The sequence below is a fragment of the Carassius auratus genome, chromosome 21, assembly GCF_003368295.1.
Source record: "Carassius auratus strain Wakin chromosome 21, ASM336829v1, whole genome shotgun sequence".
NCBI lineage: Eukaryota > Metazoa > Chordata > Actinopteri > Cypriniformes > Cyprinidae > Carassius > Carassius auratus.
In genome coordinates this window covers 10,693,067-10,708,742 of record NC_039263.1, presented here as the reverse complement: position 1 = coordinate 10,708,742, position 15,676 = coordinate 10,693,067, and the positions used below count along the sequence as shown (strand labels likewise).

Below are 15,676 nucleotides of genomic sequence, written 5' to 3'. Positions count from 1 at the left end.
GAGTGACACAGAGATGAGTGTAAGAGGAAGTAAAGCTCTTTAGTTGATAGTAACATGCTTTTATTGTGGAACTCACACAAACAGCATTCAAACAGACATAGCAATCGTCGCCCGAAGGAAATGGGGGACATGATGCATATGAACATGGCGCTTGGGGGCGGGGCCTCCCGCTCACTCACTCTTTCACCGTCAGGGAGACGGCTCGTATGGCGCGCTGGCTCTCTCGCGGCGCGAGATCCTCAACTGACCCTGACGTTACCTTCAAGGCTCTTACCACTGCTGGTTTTGGCAGAAACGAGCGTCCGATTCAGAGCGGGGTGCCACAGCGGGTTATTTTAGCTGGTTTTAGAGCCTGACCCGGTGCATAAGAATCTCGCAGAGAAGACTGGGGTGAGCGACGGTGTATCACATGGCTCATACTTTGGCGCGCTTTCTGCGTCTCTGAGAATAGCTCCATGACGTCACCAAAGAGGCCGGAGGGAGCAACTGGAACGTTTAGGAGCGGCCTACGGTCTGCGTCTTTCAGGACAGCTAGGGTAAGCCATAGGTGCCTGTAAAGATGACCATGAGCTCCGTGAAACAGCTGAGCAGAGCGCTTAGTAGCAATCAGCGCGAGATCAGTTGCCGCGTGCAGATCCTGATGACGTCAGCGCTACTGTGCCGCCGTTTGCCTGAAACACCTTGAGTATTGCCCTGGCATGAAGAGCAGAAGCTGCACTCGCTCTTTCTAGACTGTGGTCCGGACCAAAAGCAGAGGGAGACGAGCACAGGTGTGTGGTAACAGTCTCCTAGACGGGGGGGGGGGAGGGTTTCCGTCCCGTCCACGTGCGTGATATGGCCTTCGTAGCAGAGTGGGTGCGCGCCGATTGGGGTGCAGCCCACGATTTCACCACGAGCTCTTGCATGCCTAAATGCCATCTGGTAGCAGCTCGACTGGAGGAGCCACGAGTCTAGTTACCTATCACAGGCTCGTCATGTGCGTTGCAAACGAGACTCAGCTCCGTGACGACCTTTCCGAAGACCCTGACGAGCTTCTCCTGGAGGTCTCAGGGCCCTCTTGGTCGGGGCGGTCCCACTGAGAGGCCCAAACCTTTTTCGACGTCGAAGCGACATGGAGTCGTTCTCCTCGCCAGCTCCGAAGAGGACGAAGTTCGCGGAAGCTATAGTCCACCACGCCGACGTCAAACTCGTCTTCGGGCGGGGGAGGGCCCACCAGCGGCTCGCTGGCGGCAGTGGGCCTCATTCCCGCCGTCCTCCGAGCCACTCTGGCTCTGAGGGCGCGCACTGGCAGCTCGGTACAGTGGGCGCAAGTGTGGTCCGTCTGAGAATCCCAGGCAGGTCACACAGAACTGGTGAAGGTCCGAATCTAGCATTAGCAGCCATCGGATGCGGAGAGGAAAAACAGGGTGAGTAGTCCTCTATTGCAACTTCCACGATGACTTAGATAAGACTTCTAGCGTGAAGAAAGAGATTCTGACGTAATTTTCGCGCCCATGCATTTTATACTGCACGCTTACCCGCCAGTATTTGCATGCTTCGCGTCAATTGGCCAGCTGTCCCCAGCTGGCGTTAGCCAATAAGATTTCAGTGAAAGTGGAGAAGGGAAGAGTTCCCATATACGTCTTAGCTGACGTAATGTTGAGTTACCGCCTCGAGAGGGAACCTTGCTGTCTATACTGCGTTAAACTAACCTGGACTTGTCCCTGCACTTAACATCTTTTGTTAGTTTTGATTTGCTTATTCCTTTGATTTGATTATTCCTTATTTGCAAGTTGCTTTTGATAAAAATGTTTGCTAAATGTGTGTGTGTATATATATATATCCAGACACAGTTGCTATCAAAATTACTTTACAAATACAAGCTTTTCTGAAGATCCAGGATAAAATTTAAATTGCATCTATAACAGTTCACTGGCATATTAAAAGTGATATTGTAAATATATGTAATATTTTTGAGTTATGGGATTTTTTTATAATACTGCTATGTCATAATTATTTAACCCCTATTCAACGTTGCTGTTTTTAAATCACTTATTTGCATGGTGGGGAATGGAACAGTCTCAAAACACCTTTAGAAACTCTATTAAAAACAGAATTAGCTTGAGCCGTTACACATACAGTTAGCCCATGCATGTGTTGAAGTTGAGTAGCAAAAATGTCAAAAGAGATCTCACAAAAGCTAAAGAGAATAAATATCATAGTACTTTAGAAAGGCTAAGGCTATATGAAGATTTCTAAAACATTAAAAGTTCCTAGAGACACAGTTCTCAGCCTTATTTCTTAGCTTAAAGTGTGTTTTACCAGAAAATCTTTGGTGGTGTTGAAGAAAAAGCACAATATCATAAAATGTTTAATCAGAGCAACTGAGAAAAATCTGCAATGTACAGCCAAAGACTTGCGACTTGCAAGATGACTCGATGAAAGAAGGAAAACCATTTCAATGCAGCTAGTGTGTAAGAAGAACACTAGACAAGTATGGCCTTCATGTTGAGACATCTTGCAGAATACCACTCTTGATCAAGAAGAACAAAAGGCAGACTTGAACTTGAAAAAATTCATTTGTGTAGACCTGTGGAGCTCTGGAGGAATGTTTTATGGAGTGATGTGACCAAACTGGAACATGGATCAGCGGTATGTCTGCTGCAAAACAGGCAAAGCTCATAAGCAGAAGAACACCATCTCCATCGTCAATCTTGGAGGTGGATCAGTCCTGTTATGGGGTTTCTCTACTGTAGCAGGAAGTGGAAATCATGACTGTATGAAGAACATCATGGATTCTTTGAAGCATCAGGCCATTTTGACAAGAATTGTGATGCATTTGGTGCAAAAACTGAAGCTGATGATCAGTGGACTTTCCTGCAGGACAGTCTACTTTTTTATGATGTGACATTCAGCCAAGTATGGTGATCCATACTTGGAATTCGTTCTCTGCATTTAACCCATCCAAAGTGCACAGAGCGGTGAACACACACCCAGAGCAGTGGGCAGCCATTTATGCTGCGGCACCCGGGGAGCGGTTTTGGGGTTTAATGCCTTGCTCAAGGGCACCTAAGTCGTGGTATTGCCGGCCTGAGATTCAAACCCACTACCCTAGGGTTAGGAGTCAAACTCTCTAATCACTAGGCTACGACTTCTGCTTGGTTCAGTGATCAGTTATAGAATGTTCTTAAGTGGCCTGCTCAGTCTCCAGAATCGAATTCTCATTGAAAATATCAGGTTGACTTTAAAGAAAGCAGTAAATGTGGAAAAACAAAGATTATCAGTGATCTGAAAGCTTTTTCAGTCGATGAATGGGCCAAGACTGTAGTAGAGAGGTGACGGAAGCTTCTAAGCACTTACAGACAGCTTATTGGTGATTTTAAAGAATAAAATATTCTGCACAAAATTTGAGTTTTGGGAGGTTGAATAATTTTGAACATAAAAATGTTTAGGGCCAATTTGAATTTCATCATAATTCATCAGTGTTCCATTCTCATAATCACTCAAAAGTGTATTAAACTTTCTCTAATACTTTACTGATGCTTTTGTTAAATTGTTTTCATAAAATGTTGTTTGCCTTGCAGATCAAAGGGGTTAGATCATTTCGATTGCAACTGTGTATATATATATATATATATCTATATATACACACACTGTATATATATTAGTTTGTAGCACATTTAATAATGACAGAGCCAAACCAAAGTGCTGCACAGAGAAATGTTTATTAATGTAGTACTATATATGTTAAGTCACATCATTTAATTTAATTTACATGACATTTCCAGGTCTAGAAGTGACAAACACTTTTTTCAAGATTGAGAATTTAAAGAGGGTGAATTAAAATGATAAATATTTTAGTCCTGTTTTAAACAAATAAGTCCTTTTGAGGCCCACTTGGAGGCTTGCTTAAGCCCTCCTAGACTGGGCTCCGGTCTCCTTTATACAGCAGAGTATATACAGAGTATACTGTAGTTTATAAATGCAGTGAAAAATATTTAAATGACCTGGAATGTCTTTCCTCCAGATGTTGGGAGCAGGATCACAGAGCTGAGCAAAGTGATTGGCCAGCTACACATTGAAATGAAACGCATTCAAACAAACTACTCTGCCAATACTAAAGGAGACTCATCAGGATCTTCTTTCCTGGGGAAGTACATCCTTGGAGCCAAAACAACTTCAGGGGCTTCAACGCAATGAGCCTATACTTCATGAAGAAGCAGCAGAGGAGACTACCAAAGAAGATGACAGAGCCAGACAGGAACTCAAACTAAGAGCAAAACAGTTAGGGAGAAACAGATAACACTGTGGAAGACATGAATAAGATGGAGGGGGAGAAGATGAGGGGGACTTGGAGACAAGAAACAAAGATGTCGTTGAGCTGAGCATGGAGGGAGAGGAGGGTGGTGAAATAATACAGATACAGAGAACACAAGTGAGACAGTCATAGATATAGAGTCTAATAGAGATGTTGAAAGTGAAGCTAGTGGGAAAACAGAAGATGAGATGATAGCAGAGGAAGCCAGCATGATAGCTTGAAGAGGCAGTAAATACAGATGAGGCGACAGGAGCGGATCTAAATGACCTCAGTCTCAACTCACACTGAAGTTTCTGAATTGAAAATAAATGAACAAACCAAGTTGCCTGAAAACAAATGATTCTAGCGCTTTTAGCTTTTCTCACAAGTAACGATGTTCAGAGGTAGTTTATTACATTAACTACAAACATGCTGATCTTTGAATATTGTTTAACAATATAACCATTGCTCTATTCATCTGAAATATCCACTTGTTCTATATTCCTCCTAATAAATGACCATTGGTTATCTTACATATCGCAGACAAAAAACTGTTCAGAAGTTTTGATTCAGCAAGAGATGAACCCTTTTAGTAATACAAAGTGTTGCATTAATTTGATCAAAAACATTAGACTTTTACATAGATTAGAAAATAGTATTTCACAATATTACTGTTTTGCTGTATTTCTTTCCAATCTCAAACCTTTGAACAGCAGTCTATTTTAAATGTCCCTTACCTGACCAAATACTGTCTCCACTGTACATACACATAACTTAGAGAGAAGCATTCTGGTTATTTGGTCCTCTGAAACGGTAAATTAATTTGTAAATAATATAGATTAAATAATTGTAGAAGTACAATTTGCAATACTGTACTCATATTCAATGTAAAAAGTCATAATAGAAATTATTTCATTTTAAAGCAGTAATTAAATAATTTTTACTTCTAATAAAAACCCAGAACACATAGATGGAGAGATGGATGTATGAGAGCAAATTTATCGCCGCAGAGACCATATGTATGGCAGCTTGTCAACACTTGCTGTTTGTGACAGTCACTTTTCCCATGAGGCCTTGGTGACTATTCATTAACCAATCACCTGCAGCCTCATACCCTCCCCATTCACCTCTACTGGAACGTCACACCTGTTTCCATAACCATAGTAATAAAACACCCATAACTGCACACAGGGTAATGCTGGTGGGACTACATCAGACAACAATTTAGTTAGCAGTAGCACTACATTATCATATACTGTAGGTGTCTGAATGTAAATAAAGTACAGACTAACTTATTTTTGAGTTTCATTTATTTCAATCTAAACAAATCGCACGTGTCCTATAGTACAAAACTATAATGCAAATTGGCAACCATCCTATAATGGTCCTTGTCAACAGGAGTTGAGTTCATGAACCACACATCAGACAGTCGTCACGGTTCTCCAGTGAACACACCATAGCAGCCATGTTGAGTTCTTTGATTTCCTCTTCATTGCTTGCACTTTTCTGCGTCTCCTTCAGTTTTTCTTTGTTGAGAGTGAACTGGATGGGGTTGGCAGCTGGTTTAGTTCTCAGGTAGTACATTCCTGTTTTAAGACCCTGTGGGGAGCAGCAGATGTACAGTTTATCTATCAACTCAATTTCCAAATCCAGGCTCAGAAATGATCTAGCTTACCTGCTTCCAGCCATAGAAGTGCATGCTGGTCAGTTTGCCATAGTTGGGTTCAGCGATGTGGATGTTGAGAGACTGGCTCTGGTCAATGAAGGCTCCTCTGTCTGCAGCCATCTTTAAGATAGTCTTTTGAGAGATCTCCCACACGGTCTTGTACAGCTCCTTCAGGTCATCTGGTATTGTGGGAATGCCCTGTAAAAAGAAGGACATTTAGAAAGGGACAAATGCAAAAACAGAAAAAAAAAAAAAATAAATCCAACTTGGAAGTGGCAACTAACTTGGATGGATCCGTTCTGAGAAATTAGCTGGTTTTTCATTTCTTCATTCCAAAGTCCTCGTTCCGTGAGGTCTTTGAGAAGATGTGGGTTCACAATCTAGAGGTAAATGTAACCCAGCAGTTAATTTTACACAAAGACATCAGATTATCTGTTCTTGCAAACGTTCACCGTAACGTCAGGCTCACCTGAAACTCTCCAGACAGGACTCTGCGTGTGTAGATGTTGCTAGTGTATGGCTCGATTGACTCATTGTTTCCCAGGATCTGAGCAGTGGACGCAGTGGGCATCGGAGCCAGCAGCAGACTGTTACGCACTCCATGCCTGGGGAGCAATGATAATACATATCACATAAACCTATGGAATGGTTTTAAAATTACAGGATTTATAAAAATGTACTGTGTGTACACTACAAAAATGATAAAAATGTTTATATTATTCTTTTATACTTAGTGTTATTTTTAATTACAATTATTAAATTATGCATTTAAACATTTTTCCATGTCTTTTTGAATTCCACGGATTTGCTGAAATTATGAATCATGCAAGTGGCTACTAACTTGGCAATCTTCTCCTTGAGTGCCGCCCAGTCCCAAAGGTCTGTAGGGGTCTTATCCCACATATCATACTGCAGGATCTGTAAAATCATACCAGAAACAATTACTGTAGACCTCTGGAAATCACAACTGATATAAAGTTTCCTTACACAGGGATTGTTCATGTTTTAAATGTAATTGTATTGTTATTAGAAAGGTCTTAAAGTCTCTTTAAGGCAAGAATTAATGGGAACACAAGTCAACATTTTCTTTAAATAAAAATAGGGAGCACACAATTGAATTATATTAGTAATTTCAAAGTTAGAAAAATTCAACATTTCATTCATTCGGAGTTTATGATCAGAACGAGAAAAAAATCTGCTGACTGTTACCATTTGTTCACCCTTACATCTAATCTGATTGCAAATAGTAAGTATATTTTGGCATGCTGTCCTGGGAGAGGGCCTAAATCAGGATATGTTAACTTGATATAAAATGGCATGCTTAGACAAAATACTGAAGAAGAATTTTTCGCAGGGCATGCCATCATTGACTAATTTAAAACTTTTTGGTCTGATTAAAGACCTTTTTAAGGCCTTCAATACTTGAAGACCCACAGAAACTCTTATATTTTATAAGGTATAGATCTCCAACTTACGCCCTTGCTCACAGGAGACCCAGGGTACGTTTCATACGGCCCAAATTCGGCAGCCAGCTCACAGCTGGACTCCAGCGCAGCGTAGTAGATGGTCTCAAAGATCTGTGTGTTGAGGAGTTGAGCCTCTGCGCTCTCAAACGGGAAGCGCATGAGGATGAAGGCATCAGCCAGCCCCTGAACGCCGATACCGATGGGCCTGTGACGCTTGTTGGAATTCTCTGCCTGTTGTGAGAGAGAAGATCAGCCTCTGCAGCAAATTAAAATAATGCAGGCTAAAGCACAAAAAAGCACCTTACCTCTTGCACAGGATAGTAGTTGATATCAATGATTTTGTTCAGGTTCTTCACAATGACTTTCGTAACAGCCGCCAACTTCTGGAAGTCAAAAGTTCGCTCTGGGGTGACGTACATGTTAAGTGCAACGGATGCCAAGTTGCAAACAGCCACCTACAAGAGAAAGTTCGGTCCTCCATGAAAGCACTTTCAAATTAAGTCAAATAAGCTATATAATACTTTATGTAGGTATTCTGCACTCCTTACCTCATCCTTACTGGTGTACTCTACAATCTCGGTGCACAGGTTACTGCTTTTGATGGTGCCCAGGTTCTGCTGGTTGCTCTTGCGGTTGCAGGCATCCTTATAGAGCATGTAGGGTGTGCCGGTCTCGGTCTGAGACTCAATGATGGCATGCCACAGCTGCTGAGCCTTCACCACACGCTTCGATTTGCCCTCCTTCTCATATCTGGAACAGAAGATCATTGTATATGATTGTTACACAGTGACTTTAATAGATGTTTTACGGATTTATATTAGCAGCATTAGTAATATTTTCCTACTTTGTGTAGAGATTCTCAAATTCCTCTCCCCAGCACTCATCCAGCCCGGGACAGTCATTAGGGCACATCAGAGACCAATCCTACATGGGATATGAGTCACACATGAGTTAATGCTTAAACTGAACTGATGAAGGAAATAAAAATGTACAACACATATATACACACACACACACACACACACACACACACACACACACATATATATATATATGAAAAACTCAACCTTTTAAAATTTGGGGATTTTATAATGTCCTTATATCTGCATTTATTTGATCAAAAGTAAAAACAGTAATTATCCTTAAATATTACCTCCTTTTAAAATAACCATTTTACATCTGAATATAATTTAAAATGTAATCTTTCTTCCTGTGATGGCAAAGCTAAATTTTCAACATTTGTTCCAAATGTGAAAGAGCTTCTGTTCATCTTCTGAACACAAATAAATATATTTTTGGTGAAATCCGAGAGCTTGCTGACCCTCCATAGACAGCAACACAACTGAAATGTTCCCAGGTCCAGAAATTTAGCAAGGTTATCTGTAAAATAATCCATGTGACGTTATCTTTGTGCACAAAAAGTATTCTCATAACTTTGTAAAATTACGGTTGAACCCCTGATGTCACATGGACTATTTAAACAATGTCCTTACTACATTTCTGGACCTGGAACATTGCAGATGCAATGATTTCTATGGAGGGTCAGACAGCTCTCAGATTTCATCAAAAATATCTTAATTTGTGTTCCGAAGATGAACGAATGTCTAAAGAGTTTGGATTCACATGAGGCCGAGTAATTAACAGGGTTTTTCTACAGACATGAACAAGTTAAATTTAAGACTTTAAGACCACCTTTATGAAATTTAAGACCTAAACCTGTAATGGAAATACACATTATGTGTGTTTAACAACAACAACAGAAAATACCACTGTAATAAATGATTTATCGCGAAGATATACAGGGAACTTCATATCAGAAGACAATATTCCATGCAAAATATCCCCACAAAAGCACTGCATCACCAATATCTATCAGTTCTATATACTCAAATCTGCATGTCTTATTTATTTATTTTTTACCTTTACAAAAGGCATAATTGTAAAAAATAAAAAGGTACTTTAAATGTGAAATGAAAAGCGCCAGTAGGTGGCAGCGAGACATTGCTATAGAACCGAATCATTTAAATGTTGATTCATTCAGGAACGAATCTCCATGTTGCACAGAGATGGAAAACAGCGCTAGAACGGTATTCAGAATTACTTTTGTTGTCGAAAAAGTGCAAAAACAGGCAATCTGGTGTCTAAAAGTTAAGTCTCTTAATTTCCAATTTATTGAACTTGCAAAAAAAAAAGAGGAGAGAAAAAAAGTAAATACCACATTTGTAATCATGGTAATTTTTAGAGACTCTTCATGTGAAATTGATTATATTTTCTGTCCCCACGTCTTGAATTTGTGAACATTTTGGGTGTATTTTAATAGACTGAATCATGCAGTGAAAGAGTGCACTGTAAATAATGCACGCACACTAGATTTCACGTAATGCTTTTAACGTACGTTTTTCAACAATGTTCTTGAATGGTGAGAATATTCAGCAAAATAGCTCACCTGTCATGGTATGTTACCTAACTATATCATGTTACGAATAAACTAAACATTTTGAATATTTACATCAGTGTGTTTCTGAATTTCTTTGTGTGCGCCCTTACACTCATTTGTTCTGAAGTTTCTCACAAAGAGACAGAGTAAGTCTCACCAGCGTGACCCTGATACCACAAATACCCCATCTATTATTAGTCGCCGTTTCTATTGAATGTAGGCTAATAAAATTAGAATCATTTTCACATTTACCTTTTTTTTTTTTTTTTGCCAATTATGTTTTAAACAGGCTATTTGTCAGGTCGGGCAATCATTTTGAACTAGCCAGAAGGCTGATCAGCTGGTGTCTCGACCTATATTATTAATTATTATTATGGAGAACATTAAAGAAGTTTGACCTGTATTTTGCAATTGTGATTCTCTCTGAGGATGCAGTAAGTGGAGAAAAAATATAATTATCTTCGGTCTGTCCAATGATTGTAAACCGTTATTAGGTCCGTCAGACTTGAGATATTTTAGCAGTATTGTGAATTTGTTTTGTTTAAAGTGTGCTCACCCCATTGGTCTCCACTCGCTTCATGAAGAGATCAGGGATCCAGAGGGCGTAAAACAGATCTCTAGCTCTCTGCTCCTCTTTCCCAGTATTCTTTTTAAGCTCTAGGAAGTCAAAGATGTCAAAATGCCAGGGCTCCAGGTACATAGCAAAAGCTCCTGGTCTCTGAGTGAGGAAGAGAGAGAGAATGTCAGTTTTACAAGCCAAACTTAAACCACCTGCTGAAAAGTCACATGCAAAACACCTTACCTTATTTCCTCCTTGGTCCACATAGCGTGCTGTGTTGTTGTAGACACGGAGCATAGGAACCAGGCCATTTGAGTTCCCATTAGTCTAAGATGCCAAAAAACAACAACCATAAATTAACCCAAATGCTAAAGTTAATAATACCAGTAAATCAAAAGCGGAAGATGGAGAAAACTCACCCCTGCAATGTAGCTTCCAGTAGCTCTAATGCAGCTCACTGCCACCCCGATACCTCCGGCCGACTTAGAAATGAGGGCGCACTGCTTCAGGGTGTCATAGATCCCATCAATACTGTCATCTTTCATAGCAAGCAGGAAGCAACTAGACATGACAAAACAAAATTATATTAAACATTACGCATAGAAATCCACTGCAATACTGCCCCCTTGTGTCTGACTGCTGTATAGTGATTGTATGTTCTTCTACCTGGAGAGCTGTGGCCGGTTGGTGCCGGCGTTGAACAGTGTAGGAGAAGCATGAGTGAACCACTTCTCAGAGAGCAGATTGTAGGTTTCTATAGCTGCCGAAATGTCCTCTTTATGGATTCCCACGGACACTCTCATCAGCATGTGTTGTGGCCGCTCGGCGACTGAAAACAAAGCAGTCAAGGTGTCACAAAAACATTTCCCATTTCAAGTATTTGCTCTTCTTCCCCTCACTTAAAATTGTCATCTACCTCTACCATTTTTGTCTTTACTATAGTGTTCTATTGCTCCATTACTTCCTCATCCTTTCCATTTTGTTGTCTCAACTGGAATATGCTAACGAAGAATTTTATGCCTTACCTTTCCCATTGATCTTTAGCAGATACGAGCGCTCCAATGTCTAAAAGGGATGTTAAAAACTAGCTTTACATCACTTTTAGATTTAGATATACAAGTGTATTTTACATATTCTATTTTGGGATTACCTTGAAGCCAAAGAAGTTGTAAGAGAAATCTCTGTCAAAAATGATGGCCGAGTTGAGTCTCTAGGGAAGTAAGGAAAAATTACATTACAACTGTTGGATAAAAAAAACACAAACAAGACAAATCATTCATAAGCACTTCATACTTACATCTTTGTTGGCCAAAACAATGTCGAGGGTTTCCTTTGAAACCATAGGTGAGTGGCGGCCGTTCAGGGGATTCACATAGTTGTAGAGGTCCTCCATAACCTCTGTGATCAGAGGAGGCAAGTGATGAGCAGCAGATAAAAGCATTTTTGATCCAATTTAGATTGAAGCGAAGTGTCCACTGAACTCACCACTGAAGACCTTCTTGGTTTCTTTGTGCAGGTTGGACACAGCGATGCGGGCCGCCAGGATGGCATAGTCAGGGTGTTTGGTGGTCAGAGTGGCAGAGATCTCAGCAGCCAGGGTGTCCAGCTCTACTGTGGTAACGCCGCTGTAAAGGCCCTGAATCACCTTCATGGTGATCTGAGTCTGCGAAGCAAAACCACTAGATTTAGGGTCAGAGCTTTACATTTGCTTCTTGGAAGGTGATTATTTAATAAAATGATTAATTATGCAGGGACATAAGGAAGACCTACAGAGGACAGGATGTTGTGCAAGTTACTAAACAGGTCTTTATGAATTGGTTGTTTAAATCTTAAATCTAGGCTGTTGTAATACTCTACCTGTAACAGCCTGTCAGGGATCTACTGTTTGAAGAATGATAAACTAGGCCAGGGTTTCCTAACTGGAAATGCTTGAGGTCCATTTAGAGAAAGATAAAATACCAAAAGGGTTAAAATTACAAAAGTAAATGGATAAATTAGATTAAAACTAGAGATGCATTTTCTGTGGATCGGGTATCGATCAGACGAGACCTTTCCAAATCTGATATTGTGCTTATACTATTCTTTGTTATTGTTGAGCTCCACGAAAGGCACAAAAACATTATAAAGCACCAAAACGTTTTCGTATACACATTTCAAGTGTTCTTAAGATGGTCCATAGTTCAACGTGAGGTACAGATTAATACTGAAGACATTCAATTCAAGTTCACATAAACCGTTCTCTTCGCTGCAGCTGTCTGTCATCCTCCATTCAGCAAAACAAACTGCATGTTGCGTTCAGTTACTACAGTTAAAACCTTAAAACTCTTCAAGAGCACACGGTAACTAAGGTTTAAAACTGTTTAAGGAAAAGGCTCAATAAAGTAACACACAGATTAATACACTACATATCAAGAATATCTCTTCCCTTTGTACTAATGATGTCTGGTTCGCGGCCGAAACGTTTAAAATTGCTTGCATCTCCAGTAATCATTAATCCAGAAATTACTTAAGTGATTCACTTTAACATGTCTGACACTCTCTCGGAGTGGAAATTAATCAAAATCCCAGAGTAATTTATTTACTCAAACAGTACACAGTGCACTGACTGAACTGCTGTGAAGAGAGATCTGAAGGTGAACTGCTCCGGGTGTGTGTTCATGGTGTGTGTCAGGGTTGCCAACTCTCATGCATCTGGCATGACACTCACGCTTGGACTTCAGTGTGAGATTGATGCTGAGAGCGTGAGAGTTAACAACCCTGGTGTGTGGGCACTTTGGATGGGTTAAATGCAAAGCACAAATTCTGAATATGGGTCACTATACTTGGCTGTATGTTTAAAAAAAAAAAAAAAGAGAGCAGAGCAGAGCAGAGTTGCTTGTGTGTTGTACTAACTTTTCTATGTGGACTCAGAGGGCTGCACAGCCTGTAGAGTTTAGCTCCAACCCTAATTAAACACACCTGAACAAGGCAATCCATGTTTTCGGGATTACTAGATAGATACAGGCAGATTAGTTTTTATGAGGGCTGAAGCTAAACTCTGCAGGATAGTGGCCCTCCAGGACCGGAGTTGCCTATCCCTGCTGTACACGGTGACTCCGTGTTGTTTCAGCCTCATTATTCTGAGCACAGGATGCACATAAGTGCTCTGTCCCACTATTGGCGCCTTTAGTATTTTATTACCTTTCTGCAATCAAAGATCATAAATAGTCTTGTATGTTTTACCAGATTTTAGATTTAATCACTTTTATTTGTAAATAAATATAAATCAATATTTCATTAGATTTTATAAAATTATTGTGCACCTGTGATTTTTCTAAAATGCTTTTTTCATTAAAATTAAGTTGTTTATATGTAGTAGATCGTGTTTAACACACAAAAGAGTGATGATCAGGTCAAACACAGAGAAGTATAGAAATTCTACATTGTTCCAAGAAGAAAAAAAATGCTGGTATCGGATTGGATCGGTATCGGCAGATACTTTTGGCCCTGCCAAAAATGGTATTGTTGCATCCCTAATTAAAACAAACAAATAAAATGATTGAAATGCATAAGTAAATAAAGCAAAGCAATTAATAAACAAAAAAGTAAATAAAGAAAAAAAATCTTGCACAAGTTAGATCTACTGAAATAGGAAAGTTGACTTTAGAAATAGGTTTTGATGGAGGCGATTTTATAACTTACAGGATCAACAAACTCGGCATTGAGTCCATAGCAAAGTTTCTGGATGCGTGATGTGATTTTGTCGAACATAATACGCTCCTGGCGACCATCTGAGACAACAACAAGAACAACAACAAATTATTAAAAACATGAGCTATAATAATAAAAGTCGAGCAGAATACATCATGCTGTACAGAGGGACGGGATATGAACGGTCAATAAAAACATGAAAAGCGAGTTACATATTATGCTAATAATTATAGCAAAACAATTTAGCTAGCATAACCGGTTACATGACGATTTATATAGCACCTGTCATTAATTCAGGTTTCATTACTGAACGGCCTAACTTTAGTCAAAGAAGCAGTTGGCGCCAACTTTGAGTTAACAAAGAACAACACTAACGTTAGTCTCCAGGCGCTGCTAACATGAACGAATATCGTTTTCAATGGTAAAGTTATGCAAGTTAGTTGGAAAAAAATAATATAATAGCACAATCAATAAATCTGCGACCTTGATCAAGACTTCATATGAACGCATTCTCGTTGTTCTCTTTATGTTCAAACACGGCTAAAGTTACACGATTAAGTTACTGTCTATACTTAACATGTTTGACTTGGGGATTGGACATAATTTTGCTCATGAGAATTTCATAAACGTACAATTTGTATGTTAATGTAACGTAAATAAGGATAAATATTACATTATTTATATTAGCATACGCTAGCTCACTTACTTGTGTGACAAATTAACAAGTTAGGACGAATGGGACTTGAACTCACCTCTCTTGATCACGTGCATGATTGACGTCTCTGCTATAGAAAACTGAGGAAAAAAACGAATTAGGAGTATTTGTGGATAAAGTGCTATTCTGTTAACCGACCCCTCAGTTGCTTCTGCAGACTGATGTTATGAAATACTGAGCGCGCCCGTCTTGAACGCGCGAGAAAGACTTCTTCGTCAGATCCGGTCCGGAAGACAATCTCACTTAGCCCATGGGCCCTTCTTCTTCTTCTTCTTTTGAATTTGCGGCAGCATAGACGCATCACCGGCGTATTACTGCCCTCCTCAGGTCATTTGAGGACTCGGTTTATTCTTTAAATCCTTGCGTAAAGTCCAGTCTTGTGCAAAAAATTCATAAAAATCTTTGTAGACTCATAGTCCTTTGGGTTAAGAATAGTCTGAACAGATATATTAGAGACTCCACATTCTAATAACTCTGAAATCATGTGACGTCTTGCTGTATGATGGTTGGAGCCAGTGGCTTAACGAGCCAACACCGGGCCCTTAAGCAGCATTATCAAGGCGGGCCCCCCTACTACAACACATGATGACGCTACGCGCACCAAAAAAAAAAAAAAAAAAAAAAAAACAGCTGGTGTCGGCGCACCATAATAACACATTGTTACCGTTACTGTCACTGCTATATACACATAGGGCATAGGTCCAAATACATAAAAAAGATGCTCACTTAAATTATAGCTGCATTTTCCGGGCTTTCCTCTGTGCGAAGTTGTCGATCATATCCTTAAGGTCCAGATTGCGCGCATGGGCATTCTCAGTTGACAGTATGGCAAGTCCAGAGAGACGACTCTGTCCCATTGAGCTCCTG

The 15,676-nt window shown here is 40.0% G+C and overlaps 1 protein-coding gene across 1 annotated transcript; it reads right to left on the bottom strand.

Moving 5' to 3' along the window:
* Positions 1–5,568: 5,568 nt before the first annotated feature.
* LOC113038442 (ribonucleoside-diphosphate reductase large subunit-like) lies at positions 5,569–15,020 on the bottom strand. Its single transcript, XM_026195850.1, has 19 exons — positions 14,847–15,020; positions 14,086–14,174; positions 11,890–12,067; positions 11,702–11,802; positions 11,555–11,614; positions 11,430–11,469; positions 11,071–11,233; positions 10,824–10,965; positions 10,648–10,731; positions 10,402–10,563; positions 8,253–8,332; positions 7,957–8,158; positions 7,714–7,863; positions 7,418–7,639; positions 6,784–6,860; positions 6,412–6,547; positions 6,227–6,322; positions 5,952–6,140; positions 5,569–5,875 (listed from the first exon to the last, which is right to left on the bottom strand). The coding sequence occupies exons 1-19, from the start codon at positions 14,863–14,865 to the stop codon at positions 5,684–5,686; spliced, it is 2,382 nt and encodes a 793-aa protein (XP_026051635.1). The 5' UTR covers positions 14,866–15,020; the 3' UTR covers positions 5,569–5,683.
* Positions 15,021–15,676: the final 656 nt, after the last annotated feature.